Genomic DNA, 15,144 nt, shown 5'->3' with positions numbered 1-15,144 from the left:
GTCCCAGGTTGAATCCCTGGCCCCCTCCAGTGAGAAGGATCAGGAAGCAGGTGGTATGAAAGACCTCTGCATAACACCCCGGAAAGCTGCTGCCAGTCAGAGCAGACAATACTGACCCTGATAGAGCAAAGGCCTGATTCAGTATAAGGCAGTCTCATGTGTTAAATTGGCTGTTTTACAATATTTTTTACAGACTCTAGATATTATTAAGGCTTTCTAATAGTCTTTGGAAGACTAGGAAGAGATATCTTAGGATGAAACTAGATACAATGGGATGAACTTATTTATTCATGCATCTGTCTTGTTCATGTATAATACTGCGGGGAGGGGGGGGGGGTTATATTGAAGCATTTTATACCCAGTTCAGCTCTGATACCAGAAATAAACAGTGATAGAAGTGAAAGTATTTGAAGCAATAATGCAATGCAAGATAAGCTGTGGGAAGAAAGAGGTTTAGTTCTCCTCACCCATGCATGCCCTTCCATGCAAAAAAAGATTCCCACTTCATGTTTTATATATAAACAGTGCAGAGATGTGTCTAGATGAGCCCGTAAAGCTCCTTTTTTGAGTCTTAAATCTTGTTGCTTTGCTGTACAGTTTTTCCCTAGTCAAAGCTGCTAATATTTTCCCAGACTTTTAGTCATCCTCTTTTCTGGACATACAGATGCACGTAGGAATATCGGTAACTGTGCATCCAACTCCCAACTAAAATCAATGGGGAATTCGGCTTTGAAAGTTAATAGCGCAAGATGTTTATTTATTTGATTTATCAACCAAAACTTCCTGAGTGCTCCTCACAAAGGAACTGAAATCAATACTAATACAAAAGAAGAAATGAATGGGTTTGTTCTACATATAAGGTGTTTCAGGATGCCAGCCTAAGAAAAATACCAGATAGACGATTCCAGTATATTGGTGGGATCCAAACTTAATTGATGATTTGTGTTTATTCTCACATCCTGCTGTAGCCCTTCTTGCTGTCATTGCTTGGGGTCTCCAGTCCCCCAGGAGCAGCATTTTATGGAGATCTGTGGGATGCAGTGGGAGAAGAGAGGTAGGAAAGTTCCATTCTGCTCTTGGACAGTTTAGCCACATATGTCTGAGCCGAAGCAAGCATTTAGGACTCCCCTCCAGGAAAAGGTCACTGGAGGGAGGGATATGACCTAGAGTGGAGAAACAGCAACTGAAGGTGTGCTTAACCCTTTCCTCACCCATTGAAGACCATCAGGGTAATGTTACATACATCTGCATGTAACCACCATTCATGCAGAGCAAGTACATGAATAAATAAGTACATGTTCACACATCACATCTATTATGGCTTGGAAGTACTAGTAAACTGGAATCTAAAAGAAGATGATGAGGACGGTGGGTAACTTGTTCATTGTTACACAGTTTATATGATGAATTCATTCTGTTTTTAGCCAAGAGGTGTGTGACCCTAACATAGGCGGCAACATTATCATGTGCCCACAGTGTGATCAGGAATGTACATACTGGAACCTCAACATCACCTGTGGATCATCTAAGGTAACAACCTTACCTCATACAGCAGAGGGAAATGCATTCTTAAATTGGAACATCAGGGAGTAGAGGCAGGCATGAACTGAAATACGAACCAAAGTTCGTCACAAACTGGGCCAGTTTGTGGTTCACAAACCAGCAGTTCATGGGAGCTCATTTCTCATAAACCATGATGGCTTTTAGCCCAGTTCATTTGGTTTGTATTTTGGTTTGTCACTGCAGACAGCCTGGCGCCGATCAATCAGTTTCCTAGGCAACAGGGGTGGGGGGGTGGGATAGACTCTTTGCAGACCTTCTGCTGACCCGGAAGTAGAGGTGGGCATGATCCCCCCCAAAATACCAATCAAGCTGATCGTGGATCAGCACCAGCGACGATCCCGAGTTAATGATCCACACTGATCATCTCCTGTTTCCGATCCGTGGATCATGGAGGCAAAAGCGGAGGGGCGCCCCGCTGTTCCCAGCGATACAGGAACGGTGGCTGATGCCGGCGGCATCTGTGTTTGTGTTTGGCTGTCTGTGTTTGGCCATCAGAGCTGCCTATCAGGGTTTGCAGGGATGAGATTGGAGTGCCCATGGCTACAGAACACCCCCTTCCCCCTCCCTCCCTTGGGTGTCTTCTCCCAGCTGGTGACTGCTTTGCTGCTCCGTGGTTGGAAGGAAGCCTTGCTGATCAAGGAAAGCTAGGCTTCCATTTGGGTTTCCAGGGCGACAGAAGGAGGGCAAACACAGCTCAGGCTTTCCCCTGGCTCCGTTGCCAGGGGAATAGATTGCTGGTGCCTGAGTGTCTGGCTTCCCGATCCAAGCACGATCGCCCCGATCAAGCCCCGATCCAGCCCCCCTCCCGACTGCTGGATCGTTGGCTGTGCCCAAGCACGATCCGCCGGGTCCCGATCGCGCGATCGCCATTATCGTGGTTTTTTTTCTATCATAATGCGGATCGTGCCCATCTCTACCCGGAAGTGACGTTTTCACAAACCAGTTCACAAACCGGGGCAAGTTCGTGAAAGTTTGTGGTTCATGGTTTATGAAACACAACAAACCATAAACTGCATGGTTCAGAATTTTCCCAGCTTGTGCCCAACTCTATCAGGGAGTTAAGTCTCATGTCTTAGATTACAGTGGAGGTATCCATGTTCATCCGTTGCAGTGAAAGCAACAGGTCTATTTGTGGAACTGGAAAAACTAACAGATTTACTATAGCATAAGATTTTGGAGGCTAGAGCCATTTCATCAGATGCAGTGAGCTCTAGCCCATGGAAGCTGATGCTACTGTAAAGCTGTTAGTTTTTAAGGTACTGCAAGACCCTTTTTCTTCTCTTTTTAATTCTTTTGAAGGCAGAGTGCTACAGAGTCTGTGACTTTGTAGTCTGATTATTGTGAATCAGTTTCACTAGAATGATGCCTGGCTAGAGGCCAGGCCTACAGCCACACATCATTGGATATAGTGGTATCCTTGCACTAGAGTCGTCATTTGCAAGCTTGTTCACACAGCTGCATATGATTGCTATTGTCCAGCAATCCAGCAATGTGTGAATGAAATGGATAATTCGCCGGCAGGTGCTGGACCTCAAAGGATTTTTGGCAGATTGTGTCTGAGGGCCAAACTAGAAGAGATGCTAGGAGATCTGCGACTGGCAGTGAAAGAACACCTGGAAGATCCACAGTACTATTTCTAAGCCTGATGACTTCACTGGGGTTAGAATGGTGTAACTTTGCTTAGGATGGCACTGTAGCTCTCCCAAGTGTTAGTTATTGTTAAATAGCAGCTGCATGGTGGGGTGGAGGATTTATGTTGAGGAAGCTGAGGGGGGAATGGATTTCCTAATCTGAAACAGCTGATAGCCAGTTGCTGCTTTGTTTTCCTGAATAGGTCAAGTAGCTTCTGTAAGAGGTTGATTGAGATAGGAAAAACAACACGGCTGCTATTTGCCTATCAGGACCGTGGCAATAAAAACTACCCTGGTTTCACATTCCATCTAGTTTGGTCATCAGAAGCAGCAGCTTGATAATATGAAATCAGAGAGAAACAGTAGAACAGAGATAGTTGTGAGTTGGCTGTGAGTGAAATGTTTTGAGGTGTAGATTTGTTGCCCTGTAAGAATGCCTCTTTGCTTCCAGTTAAGCTTCACTTCTATATATTTGTAAATAAATAAATTTTGCTAAGGCACCAGTGTTCGTCCAAAGGAAACTAAACATGGCAACTTTGCCCTGCAGATTCTGATGGAGCAGGAAAGTGGAGAGTGTAAAACAGTGTATTTGTGAAAATCTGCTTTGCTAGACATTTAAAAGGAATGGTGGGCAAAGGAACAATCAGTAAAGAAAATGTTATTCCCTAGAGATTCAAAGTCCCAGAAGAAAAGAGTGAAAAAATTGGGCAAATGTTATCTTCCCCTCATGGCTTCAACATTTCCACAAAGCTATTCTTGGGGAAAAGTGCAGCCTTCAGAACTGAATAACTGAAGAGTATCTTCTCCCTAACTTGCCTGACTCTTCAACTTCAGCACCCAGTATTTTTTCTCCATGGCAAGCCTACTCCTGCAAGTTTTAAAATACATTTCTGTACTCCATGTGGATGCTCAGCTAAATAGTTTGGCTTACTCAAGCGGCTTGAAGGCCAAAATTGATGGGAAATGTTACGTTTATTGTTTACATTCTTACCTGCTTGTGTCTAAAGAAGCAGGGGTGGGAGTCTGGGTTTGTTTTTTTTTAAATACAAAGCCAAGTGGGCAGGGTCTACCTGTCCTTTCCATCAAGAGGAAAGCTCATCACCGCCGTCTCCACCCCCTTGCTTTGCAGCATTTTGTCGTTAGAAGCATTTTTCTTCCACTGTATCTCTAGGTCCTGAAATAAGGCCAAATGGGAGGGGGGAAATGCTTCTACAATGGAAGTGCAGCAATTGAGCTCTCTTGGCCTACACACTCCATTTTGTATGGAAAAATAGATTCACCCCCCCCCCCTTTCAATTGAAATGATGGGCATGTGATTGAATATATGAGGATCTCCCCACTGCATCTCGTTTGGCCCACAGTGAAACAGGTAATCCATGAACTTGAATGGATTTCATATATATCTGTAGCCCATGTCCTGAATGAGCTTGAGAAGGATGAGAGTTGGAGCTCCTCCGGTGAGGCAGCCCTTGGCACAGAAATCCTTCCATTTAAAATGGGCAGCAACAATAAGAAAGCATATCCTTCTCCTTCATTTTGAACAGTAGCTTGCAAAAAATTAAACAGATGGAAAACTGATTCTCTGACACCATTTGAAAATCTTTTCATTAAACATACATAGAGTTATTATGCTTATTTTGTGATACGCTCAGCGTTTTCCCCCCAGGGGATATGTGCCAAATCTAATAACCACGTGCAAATAAATAAAAGAGAACAACAAAAAAGAAGAACAAGAGATCTATTCCACAAGATCCAGGAAATCAAAGGGATGCTGAAAGATCATCATGGAAATACAGTATCCAATCAGAATACAATAAAGATGGAAACAATACACTGAAGAACTCTACATGAGAAATGGAAGGATGACAGATTCCTTCAAAGAAGGTTTTGACGAAGAACCTGAAATCTTAGAAAGTGAAGTGACAGCTGTACTCAAAGCAATTGGGAGAAACAAATCACCAGGAGTAGATGGAATACCAATAGAGTTATTTCAAGCTACGGAAACTGAGTCCATCAAAATCTTTACGAGAATATATCAACAAATATGGAAAACAAACAATGGCCCACAGACTGGAAACTCTCAGTCTGCATTCCAATTCCAAAGAAAGTGGATGCCAAAGAGTGCAGCGACTATCGGACCATCAAGCTGATTTTCCATGCAAGCAAAGTGATGCTCAAAATTCTACAGCAAAGACTCTTGCCAACTATGCACGCTAGATTCAGACAAAGAAGAGGTGCTAGAGATCAGATTGCAAATTTATGATGGCTAATAGAGCCATGAAAAGGTATGAATGGTGATAAAAGAAATGGGTGTGCCACAACATCTAATTGTGTTGATGCACAACCTGTACCCTGAACAAGAGGGCTACTGTTGGGACAGAATTGTTTCTAATTGGCAAAAGTGTCAGACAAGGATGTATATTATCTCTCTATCTGTTCAACCTATATGTAGTACATATCATAAGGAAAGCTGGATTAGATTTGCTGTGAAAGATGGGCAGTGAAGAAAGCTAGCAGAAAGGAAAGTAATTGATTTGAAATGTGGAGGAGAGTTTTGTGGATACCATAGATGGCCAAAAAGACAAATAAGTGGGTTTTAGATCAAAGCTGAATTTTCCCTAGAAGCTAAAATAATGAGACTGAGGCTATCACACTTTGGTCACTTAATGAGAAGACAAGATTTTCTGGAAAAGTCAATAAGGCTAGGAAAAGCTGAAGGCAATAGAAAAGAGGAAGAAGACCCCAAATGAAATGGTTTGACTCAATAAAGGAAGCCATGTTCTCCAGTTTGCAAGACCTGAGCAAGTCTGTTAATGATAGGATGTTTTGGAGATCTTTCATTTATAGGTTCACCATATGTCAGAAATGAATTGACAGCACATAACATTCACACACATGCATGCGTGCGTGCACCACTGTGGAATACTGGCACTTCTTAGGCATTCAGGACTTGGGCTAAGAGGGGAGAACATCATAAGTACTGGCATCTCTTTGTTTGTTTGTTTGTTTGTTTGTTTGTTAAAAAGTACTGGGTACACTGATCACATTGCAGTTTTCCTTCCATTGGTGAATGGTTGGGTTCTTTGTTTATACAATAAGAATGCAACATCCAGCACGGCTGATCTGTGACATTGATTTTACACAATCACATTATCATCTCATAGCTGTTGTCATTGCATGAGAAATGTGTCATTCCTGAGGCAGTTCATATGGTATCTTTTTGTTTTGTTTTCTTTGTTTTGATTTGTTTGTAATATAATTCTTGGTATTCCTAATGTTGAGATATTGTCCGGCTTCTCAGGGTAATCAGGTTTAAAAATGGTGGTTGTTTCTTCATCAATTCTATATACAGCCCAATTCGTCATTTCCTACAATGAGGTAGTTCAGTTTGAATTTTTTGTTGTTGGTTTGAATGTTTATGATATAAGTATAGAAACTGCTTTGACAGTATGACCGAAAAGAGGTATATAAATATTTTAATTAATTAACTAATATTCCACTGCAACCATTTGTATGGTATATGAGAAAGTTTCTCTAAGCCCAATATAAACTTGTAACCAAATGCCTTTCCAGACATACAACTTCATGAATCATGGTTTAAAATATTTATTTGCTTTCTAAAACATGTAAAAAGACCCTGTAATCCTAATGGGCTTGTGGCAGGCCCAGGCTGACTAAAGCACAAAATTCCTTAAAGTGTATTAATTTATCCGCCATGCTTGGGCGGTGCTAATGGAATTAGTGTGGTTGTGTACAACAATGATAAAAGAGCTTGTTCTGTTTCAGTGTGGAAAAATAATACAGCTTTATATTTTAAGCTATTATTTTCTTAATGTTTTCCAGAAGCTGTGTATATTTGATAGCTTTGGAACACTAGTGTTCGCAGTATTTATGGGAGTATGGGGTAAGCTAATTTCAAATGTATTATTATTAATTGAGTTTCATTTAGTTTGTTCAAGTCCAAGCACAGATGTTGTTTTCAAAATGCATCTATGTTTACAACATATTCCATTATGCATGTGCTATTATACTAGGAATCTATGATACAATTTGTATGCCATCGCTGCAGGATCTGCTGGAGAAAACTCACATAGTAAAAACAATACAATAAAATTGTAAAACAATTCAAAACTGTTATAATGAAACAAGCTAAGGGCATAAAAACAGCATAAAATAGCATTCATCGGCCTAAAATTATATTCATAAAATATTCCACAGTCTAGAAACAGACCATAAAAATGGCTGGAAAATGCTTTATTTGATAGAGTAGCTGTTTGGCAGGAGAAAGACAGACATAAATATTTTAAATAAATATATTTGGAAAAATAATTCAGAGTTTCTCAGAAACAATGAAAAAAAAATTAAAAGATTTTATTCTTTAGACACTCAAATAAACCAACAGGAAAAAATGAAAAGTAAAGAATAAAGAAAATAAAAATAAAAGCACAGTTTTTAGCTACAACAATACTTCAAGTGTTCTCCATCTGGAGACAGATCACATTTCACTTAGTAGGCATTTGCTAGCCCATATTTCAAGCTGACCTTCAGAAGCAAAGCGTTTCTCTTGACACAGTCAGAAAGCAGGGTGCTCCTTCAAACATTCTGCTAGAGGAGGATCTGGACAGTAAACTATTTCTCCAGGATCATGGGGTTCTTTACACACACAGCCTATAGTGCGGAGTGCAGAAAAGCATCCCTGGATGTCAGAACAGAAAATTCTCCATTGATTCCCACCTCAGGGTTGCCAGGTCCCTATACTGGCCCAATTGAGGGCGGGGGGGACATCTGGCACTTGCCCGTGCTGGTGGTGAGGTCTCCTTCACACATGCACGCTCCGGCGCCTGCACAGCAGTGTCACTTCCGGAAGTGATGTCATCACGCCGCCCATGGGAGTGCTCCCGTGGGGGCCCAAATTGGCCCCAAATGAAGCACAGGAATGCTTCCGTGGCTGATGCAACAACATCACTTCCGGAAGTGCATTACCGCTTCTGTTGGGAGCACACGCACGGTGCACATTCCTGAGGTGCCTGCCAGTGGTGGGCAACCTCCAGGAGTTTGCCACCTCCCACTGACCACTGGCAGGTTGGTGGGCAAGGTAGGGGTCCCACGGGTGGGCACCTGGGACCTACCCCCCCACCAACATTTTCAGGGACATGGTGCCAGATGGCCAGTTCTACATCTATATGCTCATATTTATGCACATGGTAAAACAATCTCAGCAATGGCAGTCCAAAACCTTCAAAAATAAACCCAAACAGAGCATAATTTAACAAAACCAATTAAGAAAACTGTCATCTTTCACCTGGTCAGTAGCTGTGGAGAGGTAATTCCATGGTGTGAGGGGATATCAGGATCTAGCTCGGGTCGATTTTCTCCCATCACATCTCTTTGAAGTACATCACCTCAGCAATGAACACGGGGAACTGAAACATGGGCAGATTATTTTTCATCTACACACCTTTTTGAAAAAATGCATGAGTATAGCTACCAGAGGACTGGATGTTGGTATGGATGTCTTATCTCATATGTTATTTCTTCTCTATGGCTTCAACGATGGGGCTGTAGGGTACTATTTAAACCATGCAGGGCAAAAATATATACATTCCCAACATTTCTGTACCCTTTGACATCACGTACTATCATGGCACTGTTCTACATGTTATTCATAACATATGTGATAGATTCCAGGAATGGGGAGGGTTGTATGTTGTGCTTTAATAGCTGCTTTGCAAGTTAACACATTAAAATTTGGAAGTTTGCCCCCTTAGGGAGACCGTAGTCTATTGCTAGGCAGACTAGGCCCTCTAGACAAGAGGAGAAAGACAAGAGGGAGAAGAAAGTAAACCAGGCCTGTAATGAAAGAATAAAACCTCTTGTTAAGTATCCTGCTAGATGTTGTCTTCTTGCCAGCATTAAGCCATAAAATCATATCTCTTTATTTTATTAATGAAAATATCTGTACCCTCCCATTGTCCACAATGGCTCAAAGCATCTTATAAAGGCAAATGTAAACACACAACAAAATAGTTAAAAAGTTACAAGACTCTTGCATAAATACAAGAAAAAACTACCCAGCATACAATTCTCTCACAGCTACCCAGCCAGGTAAACATTAGTTGCCCTTTTCAACAGAGGGGCTTTAAACAATCTTGCCAAGGTAGGGGCCCTCCAATTTTTTTTCTTAAATCTTTGCTTGTAGCCAACTAGAATATCAGGAAGAAAGCAGTGAGGTGACAGATCAAAGGCTTCAGGAAATATAAATGTTGTAATGATCCATTCTTTCTTCATTTCAGTAGTTCATATGCTAGGCATGCAGCAATTGTAAGCAATAGGGACATCTCGTGGTAAGAAAAAGATTTTGTTAATCAGAGCGTTCCCACTGACTAACTAATGCTGCATGTGGTGGCCAAGGTAAAATTGTTTACCCAGAAAGCACTTTGTGTCACTGAACTGATACTGCTTACAAGGTCACTAACTGGCTTTAATCACTGCTATTTAATTGCAGTACTCACTGCTGATTAAAATCAGTACTGTATTGGAATTTAATTGCACTATGTGAAGTAAGATTTAGATCGCCATTAACACTGTATCAAGGACAGTCTACAAAAAGATGCTGTTGTGGCATTTTAAATAATATGTTGTCAACCTGACAACCTGCTTTTATAATTAAATATTTTTCATCTTTTAATACTTTACTTTAAAAGGGACCTAAACATTTTCCCCCTAAAACATTGGTGTTGAATATAATCTAAAGCCTTTGAAATAATTTACTAAAATAGACTGCTGCTGCACAATTCCAAATAATTATTAATAATGATATTGAAAATATAATAATGGATGCATGAAACAGTTAAATAGCTGTGGTTCATGTCATGCATCAACAAGCTACTTAACTATTTTACATAGCTTCCTGGCACTAACAACATATTAACTCTGACCTGTATTGGTGAATGTTTTCATAGGGGTTCAAAACAAACCAGATTTCACAGGCTTCTGTTATTTTAGCAACGGCTGGTTTAGAACAAATAGCATGCTCTTGGCAAGCTTTGAATCTTGATTTCAAATCATGATTAACAGATGACTAGTTACATTTAACCATAATTAAGACGCTCCAGCAAAAGCAGTAGCCTTGGTTAAGACCAGCAGGGAGGGAGGTTCATTCCAGAGAGCAGATCGGCTGGGGTATTCCATGGCCTGATCCTGATCCCCGCCCATAGTTATTAGGCTTGGAGCATTATATTTACATCAGGCTCATGTTACTTCTTTCCTTATTTGTGACCTTATAGCACTTGTTGAGATTATAATTTCAGCCTTTCTGCTGAAAATCTGATTTGAAAACTTTGGCCATTTCCACACTACTTACCTTCATCCGGAATGCTGCGGAACGTTGCAAAAAAACCATGGAAGACAGCGTCTTCTCGCGCGAGAAGACGCTATCTTCCGTGTTTTTTTCGCGGCGTTCCGCAGCATTCCAGATGAAGGTAAGTAGTGTGGAAACAGCCATACATTTAAAAAATATTTGGACTTTCAACCCTCTCTGTCTCCAGAATAAGAAATAGTTAATATAGGTTTTCAAAATGGTCTTGCTATAGCCTTACCTTGTTTTTCTTTTAGTTACTTTATTTCTAGAATTTTGGAAACGACGGCAGGCAGAGCTGGAATATGAATGGGACACTGTGGAGTTCTTAGAGCAAGAAGAGCAAGTGCGCCCGGAGTATGAGGCGCGATGCCATCATGTTGTTGTGAATGAAATCACGCAGGTGATGTCTTTTTTTGAAGTCATATTCGGAAATACAAGAGAAACCTTTTGGATCATACAAATGAGGTCTAGTTTCTAATTTATCAGCTGGCAGAACCAGATACTTTTAGCAGCACCTGTGATACAAATATACTAGGAGAAAGGAGCTGTGCTATGGCTTGGCCACAGAGTTTGTGTTTTGCATATACAAATCCCCATCTCTAATGAAACGATCTGAAGGCCAAATAGAATGAGACATTGGGAGATCTGTGGTCAACCTCAGAAGTTTTAGTAGCTGGCAAGTCAGATAAGGCTGGGGAGATGAGTGTTTGATCTCTGTCCCATACAAGATCCTTGTATGGTTTCCCAGCAGATCAAATAGCAACTGGAGGGAGCATTTCAATCAGGAAAAGAGCATGTGGAGAGAAGGCTAACCATCCCTGCCTTTCCTAACACTACTTCCCTAACCCAATTTGCTCCTATTCCCAACTCCTCTGGCCACCTCGAAGTGAAGACAAAAACGAACATGGAATTTGATCATCAGTCCATGCCCTACTTCAGGTACGCCTTGTTATAAATTAGCTTATTACAGCCTGTTGCATACCCTTTATTAATTGCTACATAGCCCTTTATTCATTCTCAGACTTCAATAACTTCTGGGTTCTAATAGTGAAGATATAAAATTAGAAGTTTGGAAAGTCCGTTACAGCTGGTGCAGTCCTAAGCAGAGTTATCTCCTTCTTAGTCCACTGAAATTAATACGCTTAGATGGACGTAACTCTGCTTAGGATAGCACGGTAGGTGATGATCCTCCAGAAGAACATACTCTGTAGCATGGGGGGGGGCTCTAGCAAGAAGGGGGAACTGGGTGAAGTCCAGCCCCTCGCTCTTGCTGTGAGTATAGGGTGATGTGAACAACTATTTAGGTTACATATAGGCAATTCGGGGAGAAAACCTGGCAATTCACAAGTAGTATATATTTTAAAACCACAGTTTATAATACAGCTGTGAGAAAGGATGAAAACTGACAGAGCAGTTAATGACATAATAAATTTTTCATATTGAAATTTGATTTTATCCCAGAAGGAAAGGCCATTCCAAAGGTGAAGTCTTATTGCCAATAAATAAGGCTCGCTAGCTATAACTTCAGTTTCAAAGAATGCATGTCCTGGCAGACTGTAATTTATATGGTGGAACACAAAGTGGAAGGTAATTGGTTACGTGTCTTTCCACAGCCCCCATCTGAAACTGACGGATTCATATTTCCTAGAGTTAAAATGAACATATTCAGCACAGAGCTGGAAGTTAGCCATTGTCTTTATAACACATACCTGAAGCAGCATAATAATTGTGATAATCCTTCCACAGTCGGGAGCATGCTATGTGATCAAATGTTGACTCAGTGGAAAAAATAAAGTCTTCTGAGCTTCCTTTATCTCTTTCATTCTATAGCCCAATCCAACCACAATATGCTTAATCATGAGCAGATAACACATTCGGCGCTGAAGGCCACGTTGGAAATCTATTGCGAGTCAGAAGGTGGCAGTTAATTTGAATACTGTCATCATCATGAACTTGGTGGATGCAAAAATGCTGCTGAAGAACATTTTGCATTATATCCCCCCCCATGGTATAATTAAACTTGATGCAGCCCTTTGAAAAAGCAATAGATTTCCTTCCTTGCTGCTGATTCTTTAATAGCATATCTGTGTAAACAGACGTATCTATTGCCGATTAATCTCACCCACCTGAAAACACCTTTCAGGTTCCACTTTGATGATCAGATACCCTGTTCCTTATTATACATGGGTTGTAATCTAATTTCCACTTAAATCAGTTGATCTTAATTTGAGTGCATGTTGTGCCTATGCAATAGCTGATATTAGTGGGAAACTGTTGATGCTGTATTAGTTTCAGTAGGTTTTTTTCATGCAAAAGCCAAGATACTATAGAAGGGATTATTCCATAGTCATTTCAAACTGTTAAGCATTTTTTTTAACAAAAATATACAGTCCCTGTCACTTCTGGTCTACAAGCCCCTTTAAAGATAATGTATTGACTGTGGCTGTATTCCTAAAAATATTTATTTGGAAGAAATCCCTATTGATATAAATTAGATGTCTTTCCAAATAAACATGGCTAGGCTTGGGCTTCAAAAATTGCTTGTCATAATCTAATCTAATACAAAGAAGTTCTCAATTATATATGAAGACGGCGTATTTTGTAATATGGGGATGATTGCACAACAGTGTAATCCTCAACACAGTTGCACTCTTCCAAGTCCATTGATTTAAATGGATTTAGAAGAGTAACTCTGTTTAGGATTGCAGTGCAAGTATCTGGGGAGGGACCATGGCAGAGTATCTGCTTGGCATGCAGAAGGTCTCAGGTTCAATCCCTGGCATCTCCAGCTAGAAGGATCAGGCAGTAGACTATGTGGAAGACCTCCACCTGAACCCTGCAGAGCCACTGCCTGTTTGAATAGACGGCACTGATCTTGATGGGCCAGTGGTTTGATTCAGAGCAGAGCACAAATGACAGTAAACATAAAGATAAAAACAATGGTAGCAGTTACACATATCGAAACATCATCATACAGCACACCCAGTGCATCCCCATTTTCCGTGCAAGTCTTAGAAGGGTGTAACTCTGCTTAGGATTGCACCATGAGCCTCTGCACATTAGTTTCACCGGTGCTCAGGAAAGCTGATAGTGGTCAGACTGTGAATCAGCCCTATGCTGGTTCAGATCCCACTACTGCCATGAACTCCACAGGTGCCCTTGGGTAAGCCATTCCTCAGCCTCAGCTCCCCAGCTGTATTGTGGGGAGAATAGTACACTGACTTTGTTTACCACTCTGAGTGGGGCATTAATCTGTCTAGAAGGGTGGTATATAAGCACAGTTGTTATTATTTTTTTATTAACCTAAAGGAATTACTGGCAGAGCCATCATGTAGCGGTTATAGAGTCAGATCAAGATCTGGGGGACCCAATCTGCTATGAAAACTTGATGAGTGTCCTTGGGCCAGTCTCTCTTTGTAGCTGCACAACCTACCTCACAGGGTTGTTGTCAAGAGGATAAACTGGAGGAGAAGGCAACACTGTAAGCCACCTTCAGGTCTCCATTGGGGAGAAAAGAAGGATGTAAAATGTCTAAACAAATATAAATAAACTAACGTAAGACAATATTCTAAGCTGGAAATAGATCAGAAAACTCAATTGTCATTGCTAATACTGAAAAGTCCTGAGTGGGTTAATTGAAAAATGTGGTCCTGTGATAATGGAGGTCTAAATAACCCTTTCTGAATAAACTTTCTTCACAGCAAGAAGAGCACGTCCCGTATACGACCTGTGGAAAGTGTGTACGGATGACCTTCTGTACAAGCGCTGTCCTTTTCTGGGTAAATTACTACAGCTGTTTATTTAATTTCATCAGCATTATAGGTGGTATAAAGAACAAAAAAAGGCAGCCAGTCTCTGTGTTACATTGTTACAATCCTTTCACATGGCTGTACTTTCTCTGATGAACATGAGCCATAGCTTTTTTTGAAAACATTCAGAAAGTTTAACAACCAAAAGACTTCTGGACTAACCTTTAAAGCTTTTCATACAGACACACATATTTCCATAGGAAGACTTTGGAGTAAAAAATCCTATCTTATTTTGAATGCTGGGTGACAAAGTTTAAAAGGTTACGGGGATAAGAAGCAGATTTTTCAGGCCATGATGCTGTGACCTGGCCTTGCAAACATCCTTTGTGAGATGCATGAATCTCACAGAGGTTGTCTGCAAGAGCTGAAAAATCTGCTCCCCACCCCTGCCTTTTCAACATTTGTAATATCCAGCCTGATAAAAAGTTCTGCTGAGCATGAAAACTTGCATGTTTTATGTCCATGTGGTTGATCCTAATAAAAACTCTCATCCGAGTTTTGTTCTTGTTTTTGCATTGCAAATAGAGCCAACTTATTGTAAAAGCGACCCTAAGCATATTTGCACGGATGTGAGAGTTGCCCCCTCCTTTCTCTTACTGCTCGTAAGGCCTGGTCTGTCCCCAGGTTCCTGTCTTTGTCTTTCATCTAGTATTTGTCTTCCCTTTCCTTAGTATGTAGCTTTCCTCTATTAATGTATGATATAGCCAATGTGGTACTGTGCTTAAGAGCGTTTGGCTGGGATCTGGAAGGCCCGGCTTTGAATGCCCCCTCTGCCATGGAA

The 15,144-nt window shown here is 41.0% G+C and overlaps 1 protein-coding gene across 2 annotated transcripts in view; it reads left to right on the top strand.

Moving 5' to 3' along the window:
- The window catches only part of ANO6 (anoctamin 6), a 96,993-nt gene that overhangs the window by 54,980 nt on the left and 26,869 nt on the right, over positions 1-15,144 (top strand). For both annotated transcript variants that reach the window (XM_054988109.1, XM_054988110.1), the window contains exons 9-12: positions 1,425-1,530; positions 7,038-7,098; positions 10,809-10,954; positions 14,256-14,333. In XM_054988109.1, coding sequence (XP_054844084.1) covers positions 1,425-1,530; positions 7,038-7,098; positions 10,809-10,954; positions 14,256-14,333 — 391 coding nt within the window. The remainder of the gene's footprint in view (positions 1-1,424; positions 1,531-7,037; positions 7,099-10,808; positions 10,955-14,255; positions 14,334-15,144) is intronic.

This window comes from Eublepharis macularius, chromosome 9 (genome assembly GCF_028583425.1).
Source record: "Eublepharis macularius isolate TG4126 chromosome 9, MPM_Emac_v1.0, whole genome shotgun sequence".
In the NCBI taxonomy this organism is placed as follows: Eukaryota; Metazoa; Chordata; class Lepidosauria; order Squamata; family Eublepharidae; genus Eublepharis; species Eublepharis macularius.
The sequence above is the reverse complement of the archived record's forward strand: the minus strand, read 5'-3'. Positions and strand labels throughout refer to the sequence as shown.